General features: G+C 42.3%; 1 protein-coding gene across 4 annotated transcripts in view; it reads left to right on the forward strand.

Moving 5' to 3' along the window:
• Positions 1-12,013, forward strand: part of PDE1C (phosphodiesterase 1C) — a 346,739-nt gene that overhangs the window by 315,387 nt on the left and 19,339 nt on the right. Inside the window, exon 19 of one of the 4 annotated variants that reach the window (XM_075083628.1) lies at positions 6,156-8,787. The exons of 2 other annotated variants lie outside the window; for them this stretch is intronic. In XM_075083628.1, coding sequence (XP_074939729.1) covers positions 6,156-6,325 — 170 coding nt within the window. In that variant the 3' untranslated portion in view covers positions 6,326-8,787. Of the gene's footprint in view, positions 1-6,155; positions 8,789-12,013 lie in introns of those variants that run through there. One more of the 4 variants, XM_075083633.1, reaches the window with a different exon arrangement.

Here is a 12,013-nt window from a genome sequence, read left to right on the forward strand (position 1 = left end):
GGGGTGATTTCTGCAGCCACAGCCTGGATTGAAAGGCAAAGTGTAACCAGAGCCATAGGCTGGGATGGACAGTGCCAACAAACTGCCATGGAAATAACACAGGCTTTGAAAAACCAGTGAGCGGAGGTGACAGTGGTGTGGTGGAAAGGTTGGTCACTTTTAGACCTAGAACATTTGGATCCATGCCCAAAGCACAGCCAGGCAAATGGCAACTCTTCCAAACTGCAAAAACAGCCCATTGCTGCTATCGCCGTCACGTCCCCTTCTCCCACTGAAACCAAGCTGCACAGCTCCTCTGTTAAACACACCTATTGGCCATGTTTATACAGGATACAAAGCATACTTCAGCCAAAGGGTGGGACTTTCAGAGCTCATTTGTGACTTTAACCTTTCTCAGAGTTATTTGCCTACTTCCATTTGTGGAAAGATGTTCATATCTTATCTAAAACCCTGGCAAATCTCCTTTTCCTTTAGGATTTATATTTGGAGTACTGAAAGATTAAGAGAAGTACTATTGTCATTTTGTACGTTGGTGCCAAAATTGGTATGTACCTTCAGTCTATGTAAATAAGGGCATCTGCACCATAGACATTCACTTTGTTGCAGTGACGACAGAGGTGAAAGGCAGGGGTTTGGTTCCCTCTGCATGAACTTTGCAGTGGGGTAGGGAACGTGCATGATTTCCTCACCATTCCTTGCCAGTGCACCAAGGGATGTTTCCTACTACACTGTCAGGGGAGGTTCGGACTTGACACAAGGAAACATTTCTTTACTGAGGGGATGGTCAAACCCTGCAACAGGCTTCCTGGAGAGGCGGTTGATGCCCCAAGCCTGTCAGTGTCTAAGAGGTGTTTGGGCAATGCCCTTAATACCGTGCTTTAACTTTTGGTCAGCCCTGAAGCGGTCGGGCAGTTGGACCAGAAGATAATTGTAGGTTCCTTCCAGTTGTACTGTTCTGTTCTGTTCTATTCTATTCTATTTCCATTCCATCCTATTCTATTAAGTATTTCTGGTAATACCCATGAACACAGTTTGCTACAAGCTGTGTTACACCTTCATACTCCTGAAAGTTAGATCTTGTGCAGTGTTATGGAGCAGGGACTTGCAGAGTTCAGGTTGTAACATAGGGCTAGGTTTAATGTGGGGGCTGGCTGGGCATAGAGGAGAGCATAATATGCATTCAGTGGATTAAAAAACATACCTGGGTAGAAGAAAAACTGTAATTCATTGCTAAACCCTCAGCTTATGTCACAGCGACTGGCCAAGAAATAGTTGTCTTTGGACTCTCTCCTTGAGGTGTCTCATTGGAGAGAACAGTGAATTTTGTATAAACACACAGATCTTTCTTAACAGTCCTAGGAGACTGCTTATCCCCAAGTTTATAACATTTTTTGAGAGTCTTTAATGCAACACAGTCTGGGTTCTCCTGCTGTTTTGTCCTGCAGATCTTCCTGATAATTACAGCAGAAAACCTCCTTTGTTGACAAAGGTGGCAAGAGGGAGAAAGAATAATTCCTCCCGTATGTGGTCCCTTGACTTAACAGCAGAATACTGAATTAGGAACAACAATATCCCTAGCTTTCCCATGTCATCTCCTAGTAAAAATGCCCAGTGAAATAATTCCCTTACCTCACTGGTGAATTTTTTAGCTAAATCAATAAATCAACTTTACTCATCACATAAGCCTTTCATCTTTCCTGTTGTCCTTCTTTTAGGATTTTCTTTATCCTACCTGCATAGTAGTTGAAGGCAAAAGTTGTAGTAGCTCTGCAGCAGGCTGAGGGGCACGGAGAGGTGGCAGAAGTCTGTCTTCAGGATGTCCCTGCAGGCCACTAACCACAGCTGGTTTGGTGAGGGAACACATTAATGCCTTGTGCGTGATGTGCCAGGGGTGCTTAGTGCTTGTGTCTGGAGATGGCTAAGAAGTACTTCTGTCTGGACCAAGCTGTGTCCCAGACACTACCTCCACCCTGGTGCCTCTGCAAAGCCACAGCATCCCCTCGCGAGGCAAGAACAGCTGGACGAGACAGCAATATCTCAGTCTTCATCCTCAGCCACACTCATCTGCATTGTCTTGTAGTGCTGAGGCCAAAGTGGCCTCCTCCAGCCTCAGCGCTGCCCTGTGAACCAGGTGTGTTTCACTGCTGGACCTCCCTCTGTGCAGAGGTGGTGGGGAGCCATGGCTGGGTCTTCTTCCAGAAGCAGTGGCAGCAGCACAGCAGGGGATCGCCTCCAGTTCGGGGGCAGATGGAAAGCTGACCAGCCTGTATGGGTTTTCCCCCTTCCAGTTTCCTGTTTTCTTCCCCTGACTCCTTTTTCTTTCCCTTCAGTACTAAGTGCCAGCAGTGATGGCTCAAATCCCGTTTAAAGATGTGACTGCTCAGTTAACTGTGTTCTTAATTTTATCAGAGGCAAATTGTTCCCTAACAGGTGTTCATGAGTAAAAACCGTGCTATTCACTCAGTGATGGTAGCAATGACATTAAAGAAAATGACACTTCAATGGCTTTTTTTGAGGGGATGTCCCCTTGGAATGAATGGAAATGTTTATATCTATCTGCTTTAAAATTCTTGAAAAGAAGAGGATACCAGTGTTTTGCCTTATCTTGTTTTGTTTGTTCAGAAAGGAATTGCTACATAACAACAAGAGCAGTTATAACAACTTTTAGTAGTTTGAAATTACTATATAGTATTTTTGTCAGTAAGCATCATTAGCAATAATTTCCTCCTTACTGCAGTGGGGCAAAAACTATTGCAAATCAGTATATTTCTAGGGAAGTCAGTGGATCCAGGAAAATTCCAGCTAAAATTTTGACTACAGTTTACAATAGTTCTTGTGGACTGTGGTGATGCATCCCCTAGCTTCAAGCTCACATGAAATGTCTATTATGATCATTTAACTGAGGGCAGACTCCTCATTAAACATATTTATCCTGTTCAGGTTATCCATGAGATTGAAGCTCTTGGCATTGTCTGGAGTGTTAGTTCAAGTGATCATCCGTAAAATACAACCTGGGTTTTGATGGCCTCTCTTGTTGACCTCACCGAGTAGATGCATGACACATCTTAGGATCAGTTTAAAGGGCAGAACTTGTGTCAGTATTTGGTACTCCTGTGGTTTCTTGACTCATGGATGAATGGTTTAAACTGGGGAAAATCCAGCATTTTTGTTCACCTGCGCTTCTGTATATGTGCCTACACTTCCAAAGCAGTCTGTCATGCATTAGTTATGTTTGCTTATAGGAGCATCCGTCACTGCTAGTAAAAAATAATATCTTCTGGTGTAGTCCCTCAAGCTATTAATCTAATTGGAGTTGCATGGAGTGTAGTAGACTGCTTTTGTATTACGCATGGCAGGGGCAAGAGGGATGGAGAAATGAACAATTCTTTTTCCTTCATATAAGCATTGTACAAGTTGCATTGTTCTCTGAAACCTGTTAGTTGGTCTGCTGTAAATATACTTGCAGATATCCTCAGCTCCTACTCCACTTTGACACAATACCTGTAGTTAAACCTAAGGCGCATCAGATCCAACCTACAGGCTTTTACCAAAAACTTAGAAGCAGAATTACAAGCTTCACACTCCCTTCTGCTTGGCAGAGCTCTTTGAAAATACAGACATCAGTTAAAGGTGTGCATCCGTTAGGAAGGGCAGAGGGAGGTATGCGGTTGGCAGCCCATAACTGTGGTGCTGCAAGCAGAACCTGAGGGCTAGTGCAGGGTGACATCTTCCCAGCAGTCTATATTCATTTTTCTTTTGCATTTGTCTACTATGTGTCAGCTCTGGCATTCATTCTTTCATCTGTGATGACCATTATATCTTAAGCAAACCAAGGCATAATGGTGACATAGGGCAGGTGTTTACACCAAGCAGCTAGAAGTAGTCCTGCCCTCTCTCAGGAATCAGAGTCATATCAAAGAAACGATAAGAGGAAGGTTGCTGTCCTAGCCAAATCTGAGGTTTGCATGGCCTGCTGTTCTGTAAGTGGCATCAAGGTTATAAACTTGTAATACTTGCATCACTCCATGCATGAAGCTCCTGAGAATCATAACCTACTGAAGTCCACAAAAACCCTGTGAAGTAAGGATTCTCATTTTTATTCCTGTTTTACATGTGGAGAAGCTGGGGTGAATGTTATGGTCCAGGTCACCCAAGAAGTCAATGAGAAACCTGGGAACAGAACTCTAGAGTGCCGAGAAAGAGTCTTCTCCCCATCACTTTGAGTCACTAAAGCCTGAAGAAATTAAATATCATAGATCCCTTTTATCAACTCCTGGATGAGGATGATAAACAGCACTGTCAGTGTTCTGGATAAACCCCCTTAAACCTATTAGGCAAGTCATCTCTGCTGGCAACAACTCCTGTAAAATTCCAGTTAACAATGAACATTCCCCCATGCTGAGCAATGGAAAATCCAATAACAGTTTGGCTGAGTCCGTGCTGAGTACAGAAAATGGAATTAATCTGAAAAGTGAGTATGCTTCAAAGAACAGTAACTCACCTGGATATTTTTCAATCTTTTAATGAATGTCAATCTAGTCTAGTTGAGAACAGGAAAGACTATGACTATGCAGAAATCTAGATGTGTATTTCTAAAGTTTATGAAATCCATAACATTTTAGAGTACAATTAATCACTCAAGGAGTTAACAAGATGAGAGTGTGACTGTTCTAGCATTTGCTGCTCAGTTCACACAGGGGAATCTTTTCCGCTTCTTAGGATTCATGCTGAGAGCAATGACTTTTCTTTTAAAGTGCTTATCATGCTAATTATTGACTTACCACTTGGTTATTTTTCAAATAATAACTAAGCGTAAGACGAATATTTTGATCATAGTCATGTTTAATTTTTGATTCTACTCATGTAAAGATGTAAGAAAGCAAGACATAGATTCAAATAAACATAGTCAAGAAGTTGAGAATAGACAGATTCATATGTAAGCCCTCCTGTGACTTTCACAATGGCCTGTAGTTTCCTGGGAAATCATACGAAACCTGTCAGATCCATGTATTCCTGAATTCTGGGAAATGTGATCTCAATCCAGATTTATTGCCTTAAAGTGACCTTGTTCAATGACATTTTGAAAACAGTGAGGTGTTTAGCTATTGGCCTGATTTTGGCTGGGATAGAGTTAATTTTCTTCCTAGTAGCTGGTATAGTGCTGTGTTTTGGATTTAGTGTGAGAATAATACTGATACACTGATGTTTTAGTTGTTGCTGAGCAGAGCTTACACTAAGTCAAGAAGTTTTTTCAGGTTCCCATGCTCTGCCAGGTGCACAAGAAGCTGGGAGGGAGCATAGCTGGGACAGCTGACCCCAACTGACCAAAGGGATATTCCATACTGTATGACATCATGTTCAGAATATAAACTGGGGAGAGTTGGCTGGGGGGCAGCGATTGCTGCTTGGGGACAGGTTGGTTATCAGTTGGCAGGTGGTGAGTGGTTGCATCACTTGTTTTTCCTGGGTTTTGTTCCTCTCTTTTTTTTTTTTTTTCTTTTCCTTTTGACTACGATATTGTTGTTGTTGTTGTTGTTGTTATTGTATTTCAATTATTAAATAGTTCTTAACCCACAAGTTTTCTTACTTTTGCCCTGGCAATTCTCTCCCCCACCCCACTGGGCAGGGGAGGGCGAGCAAGCATCTGTGTGGTGCTTAGTTGCTGGCTAGGGTTAAACCACGACAGCTATCTACATGTAGATAGGTAAGTATGAAGTTGCTTTTTCATTTAGTCTTTTGGCACTTTCATCTTCTGTCTCAACTGTTGTTTCCTAACCTTGAGAATGTTCCTTGGGATTCACCGTGTTGGTGTAGTCTTCTGGGATGTCTGAATAAGGGCATGATTTCAAGATCAAGTATTCTGAAGTGCTTAATTGCTCAAATTTCAATTTTGGAGATGCCTATGTTTCATTCTAGAGTTTTACATCTATATTTATGATTTATATTTTCATATTTTTTTTCCTAAACCTTTTCCTAACCCTCTGTAACCACCCATTGACCCAAAAGAGTCCTGGCTCTCAGGCTGAGGAACCCTGCTTTGCAGACAGGCTGTGCCAAGTGGGATGGAATTCTGCTTCTGATGAACTCACGTCTTGTCCACTAGTGGGTCAACGCTAGGCATGGTAACCATCCTGTTCTTCCTTTGTCACTGCCAGCCATCAAACCTCAGCTGCGTCACACTAGGAGGCCCACTCACAGCTCAGCAGATTATTTCCCAGCCTTCCACAAGAAATCGGAGGAACATCCTGTGAGATGTAAGGTGCTTGACCAGAGGGGAAGGATGAAGAAGATCCAACATATTTCCCAGAGCTGGAATAGGAAATAGCAGAAGAGATAAAGAGGCATCTTCTTGAATGACACTCCTCACAGGTGGACGGAGGACATAGTGTAACCATTGCACAGGCCATGCTGTGTTGTACAGCAGCTGCAATTCTAGATAGAAGCAAGTGTATGACTTAGCTAAACAATATAATGGGCATTTTGTTAGACATGTTCTCAATAGCCGCCTTATTATTGCAGCATATGCCCACTTAGTACTAAAATATTGGGCTGTTACTTTACAAGAAGTAATTAGATACCACCATCTCCTGTCAAATTAAAGAAGCCAGTGCTTTCCTAGACTGTTGGCCTCCTTATAGACTTCTCAATGTTTTCTTCGGCCAAACACAGGTAACACAACAACTCCTGTTTCAGAGAGCATGGGAAAGTTTTTTCTTGCCTAGCTGTACTGACAATAAATGTCCTCCCGTCATAGTGTGATACGTATTCAGGAGGAGGAAGGTAGGAGGCTTGAGGACAAAGAGTCCTCTCTCTTCACTCACTGGAAAAAGAAGACATAGCACAGCATTAAAATTGTTCTTTGCATGAACTCTGATGAATGTTAAATATCGTTGTTTGTATTAATTTAGTTGAGTTTGATCCCATGTGTTCCTTTGGTGCACAGAGTGTCCCGTGGGCCTGAGTTTCACAGCTGAACATGCCCCCGCTGAAAAAGTTCCTCTTGCCCCCAGATTTTACACCATGAGAAACAGTGGCAAATAACTCTGCATATTTTCTCCAGGCCCCTGCTGATTTACATACCACCTCAGCTCTCCCTTTCCAGGCCAGCGAGGTCTGCCTTGCTTGTAGTCTCCTCGCAAGCAGACCTACTGTACTTTTTATCTTCCTTACTGCTTTTCTCTATACCTTTTTCTTTTAATCTCTTTTTGAAAGGAGAGGGTGAGCACTGCACAGAGTACTCAAGGTGCAGGTATACCAGAAATTCATAATATATGTAATGACACCTTCTGTTTCATCTTCCATGCCTTTCTGAGTAGTTTTTAAAGTTGTACTTCCCTTTTTGAACCTCCTTGAGCACTGAGTAGTAGCTTCTGTAGAATTATCTATAAAAAATCCTAATTAATTTATAGCCCAAATGCATGTAAGGAGTTGGGGAGTTGAGGTTGCCTCTCCCTATATGCATTGTTCTGCACTTACCAGCATTGAATTGGTGTTTTTGCCAATTCCACTGAAGTAAGCTGCTGCTGCTTCTTCTGCTGCTGCTGCTTCTTCTTCCTTTTTTTTTTTTTTTTTAACATTACATCCTTCAATCCTTCATTACTGTTCCCTGCTTGTTTTCTTCTTCCATCAACATCTTTTCCAAATCATATCTTCTGGATAAGCACGTTGAACATCAGAGAGGACAATGTTTCTTTACTATAAATGCTGACCATTTCATCCCACTCTTTGTTTTTTTATTCTTTCTCACGTTGTTAACCAGTTATTTACACATCTTAATATCACATGTTACAATATTCTTTCAATCCATGACAGCTCAGTAGCTTTGACAGCCTTTGGATCAGGATCTTGTCAAAATGGAGAACTGCATACTATTACTGGCTTCTCCAAGGAAGCCTCAAAGATTTGTGAGGCAAAATTTCTTCTATAAAAACTAGGCTGATCCCTCACTGTTATAAGTATCCTTGCTACCTACCAAATCTATTATTTTTTTTCTAAAAGTTCACTCACTGTGAATTTGCATTCTGTTATACAATACAGGTTTGTGACTATGTCCAACACCAAAACTGCACCAGCCAGCATATGTAGGACTGCTGTGTGACAGGTACATTAAAATCATGGCTGGTTGTTGCACAAAAAGAGCCGGGGTGTTTTTCCAGTGTTACGGATGCCCCTCACTTCCTTAGACAGGATCACTGCAATTCCAGGCACACTCGCCCTGAGGTCTGACACCTTTCCACAGTGTTTTGCTAGACATCTCCACTGCCCAAGTGCTCTGATGTCACCTTGTTTCAGTTATTTTTGTCTGTTTTACCCTGTGGTTCATGTTTGTGGCATTGACCTCAGCCACCATCAGAGCTTGTGACTCCAGCAGCCAGCCGGGCTGGGTCACTGCCTAAACCAAAAGCAAAGAGGAATGCACTTCAAACCTCCTGCTTATGAAAAGTGATATATCTCTAGGAATTCCCTGAGAACTGTATTTTGCTTGTAGAATACCCTGAAATGTTTACACATATTGTATAGAAATGCAAAATTATACTATCCTTCCAAACACATTTTCTGTCTGTGTCATTTCCTTCCCTGTAGGACACCTTTGGTTACACTTTACCTAACAGAGTCTTACCTGACTGTACTCTGGACAAGTGCACAGCACTGGGTCACTTGCAGAAGTTAAAAGGGGAACCTCTTTTTTTCTTTGCCTTTCATTATTACTGACAGTTTATTGGGTTATTGTTTTTGTGTCACTAGCATCTCACAAAGGGAGTGATTTTTGCCTTTGCTCTCCTGGTCCACACTCTCTCCTTTGCTGTGAAACGTAGATAAGTTGCCATCTTGAATTTACTGCTGTGTAGTCAAGGCACAGAGAAATGAAATGACCTGCCCGAGGCGTCATGGGGAGTGTATATGGTTCCTACAAATTTAATGTAGTTCTGATCAGGTTCCTCTTTGCTCTCACTTTTTTTCTCCAGCCAAGTCCATGCTGTGCCAAGTTGCTGTCTATTAGAGTCCCCTCTAGAAAGTGTCTGTTCACCTAAGTGGTTTACAGGGGTTTTGGTGTTGTTTTTTTTTTTTTCTGGAGCTGGGGAAGGTGAAGAATGCTGGCACATACTCACCGGTATTGGAAAGATATCTCAGGATGTCTCTTCCCTCTTCCAGTGCCTGGGGCTTTTGGCCTAAATGAAGTACTGCAAAGTGGGCGAGAGGATGTTTGTGCAAACTGCTCCTTGTAAATATCGGATACTTCACAAAAATAATTCCTAAGCAAAACTAGTTGTGCTGATGGTATCCGGCCTGGTGCGCAGGGCTGAGCGATATGGAGATGACGGGCTCATCCTCTCAGTCCAACCCTGACATCTAGTGTACACCAAAGGGAGATTTTCCAAGTGTGAGGTTCAAAAATTAACTCTGTGTTATTTGGGGGAGGTCTGGCTTTGCGATGCACTTGACCTTTTTCTACATTGATGATTTCTGAGATAACCACTTGTTGCCAGCATAGAAATAAGTCTGAGTAATCTGTCCCTCTTGGAAAGTCTTATGACCTCAGACCTATGATGCCATTTAGACGTGTTATGGATTACTTGTTGCAACTATCAACACTTGCAAATTTAGCTTCTTTTTCTGTTTAGCCCATTTGTGAATTGAGTCTTTGCTCTAATCACTGGATTGCTCTGCTATGGCAAGAAAGTCTGGTGCTCTGTTTTCTGAGAGTTGCTTGTTTATTTTTTTAGAAAAGGATTAAAGTCTGAATTAAAAATCTGACTGTTAAAATCCACAGTGAGTGAGGCATAGAGAGACTCTTGAGTATTCATTCCTTATATTTTGTGTATTTCCATGTCTACACGAACAGGGATTGGAAAGGAAGGTTGTCTCCAAAGTCCTCAAGGGCAATTGCAGCAGCCAGAGCAGAGATGGAGGAGGAAGGGGAGGAGAGGGGAGGAGGAGTTGGGGCTCAGCAGCTTAAATGGACCTTTCCAATTCTTTAGGTCATGAGGTAGACAGTTGGGTTCGTAAAGCAAATTTGGTTCTGGATCGCTCATGTCTCCACCTTCATTCTCCTTGTTGGGCCTGTTGATCACTTCTGTGGCTCAGGTACCTGGCCAGCACAAGTCCTTCTGGCCAATCCCTCACTATTCTTTTGCATGTACTCCTCCCTTTACACCAAACTTTTCTCCTGATCTCTCATGGGCCTGCTAAGCATCACTTGGTATGCATCCTGGGTTATAGTCACAGAATCACTGAGGCTGGATGGCACCTCTAGAGTTGATCAGTCCAAATAAGGTCCCTCAGAGCAGGTTACTCAGGGCTGTGTCCAGTTTGGTTTTGAAAATCTCCAAGGATGGAGACTCTACAACCTCTCTGGACTATCTGTGCCAGTGCTCAGGAGTAAAAACTTGTTTTCTAACTTGTAAGTGGCATTTAATGTATTTCAGTTTGTGCCTATTGCCTCTTGTCCTGTCAGTGGATACCACTGGGAAGAGCCTGGCTTACTCTTCTTTGCTACTCCCATCAGACATTTCTATACATTGATAAGATCCCTTTAAGCTTTCTTTTCTCCAGGCTAAACAGAATACAGAAAAACAAACCTGGGTTACGTATAACTTTGTCTCAGACCCTAAGACCACATGGGGGCCTAAAGCTTACTTTGAAGGCTGGAAAGGACTTGACAGCTTAGAAGAACCCAAAGCTCATGGCAATGTTTCTCATGGTTGTAAATACACAGCTTGCATTTTACAGGATCATTGCACCTGTAAGAATAAGCACAAATGGTCCATCAAAAGCAGTTGTTTTGTTTCTGGAACGTGCTGTCTAATTTTGCTGCTACTTGTCCATCTGTCCAGTCTGTGTGTCTTTTCAGGATTCTTCAGGATGTCAGGTATAAGGGTGGATTAAGCTTCCCTTCACAGCTCCTGGGTCTGACAGTCTGACATGGGTTCCTCCCGCAGGACCAGGGGCCAGTACCGTGGAATAGAAATTGGCTTTTATGTTCACTGTCTCTTTGTAGAGCTACATCTCCAGAATACTGGTATTTCTGTTTGCACCACCTCACTCTTAAAAGGCCTATGGCTTTTTTAAGGATATTAGGAACAGAATCATATGTGTTTATAAACTCATCTAAATACAAGTGAGAAGCCAAAATTTCTAATGTGCTCCACTGATGTCTACTTTTGATTTTTGCTTGTAGATGCAATTGCTGGGCAGTCTGCATACGAAAGTACTGTAAGGTCATGCATACAAAATGTAAACTCAAAAGGTAGGAATGGCATAGGGCATGCAGGAAGATAATCTGTTATGATATCTAAAGACATCTATTAATTTAAGTGGTCAAAGCATTATACAATTGTCAATTTATTTACCAGTAAGGCAAAATTTCAACCAGACAAAATTTCAGTGTAAGTGGTGCTAAACTCAATGCATGCAAATGTGGTTTTATCTGTGAGTTAGTGATAGCATCATGAGTGTTGCTTTGGAATTGTTTCTGCTGCAGCTTAGCTGGGCAGATCCCTTAACCTATGGACTTCATTTTTAGCACTACAAATATGTTCCCATACCTTTCAGATGGCTTTCTGCAATCCTTAGTTGAAAGTTGCTAAAGTGCAAGACCGTTAAATACCTTTGTCTCAATCCTATTGTAAATGCAGACCGGTCCTTTAGTTTCTAGGTAGAGGTTAACTGAGAATTGGCTCCAAAAATATTAGCTATTGACAGCCTCCCCACTGCAGTCAGTCTTTTATTCACTCACTGAAGCACTTCATTCCCCACGAGGCCTTGGACTCTTTGTTCTGCCCAGTGCAGAGTTCTGGGGTGAGATGCAGTTCCAGCTAAATATCTGAACGCAAGCCAGCTACTAAGACCCTAAATAGTCAATGCCTGTGTGCAGACAATGTAAGCAACTTCAGTCACAAGCATCCCAGTCCTAACAGTGCTATGGAAAGGCTTAGCCTGTTTCTGTGCTTTCTGTTTCCTTCAGTTTTTGCTGTAATGGCTGTGGGGGACCTTTGGGGACACTGGGTACAAA

This window comes from Phalacrocorax aristotelis, chromosome 2, assembly GCF_949628215.1.
Source record: "Phalacrocorax aristotelis chromosome 2, bGulAri2.1, whole genome shotgun sequence".
Taxonomy (NCBI): Eukaryota; Metazoa; Chordata; class Aves; order Suliformes; family Phalacrocoracidae; genus Phalacrocorax; species Phalacrocorax aristotelis.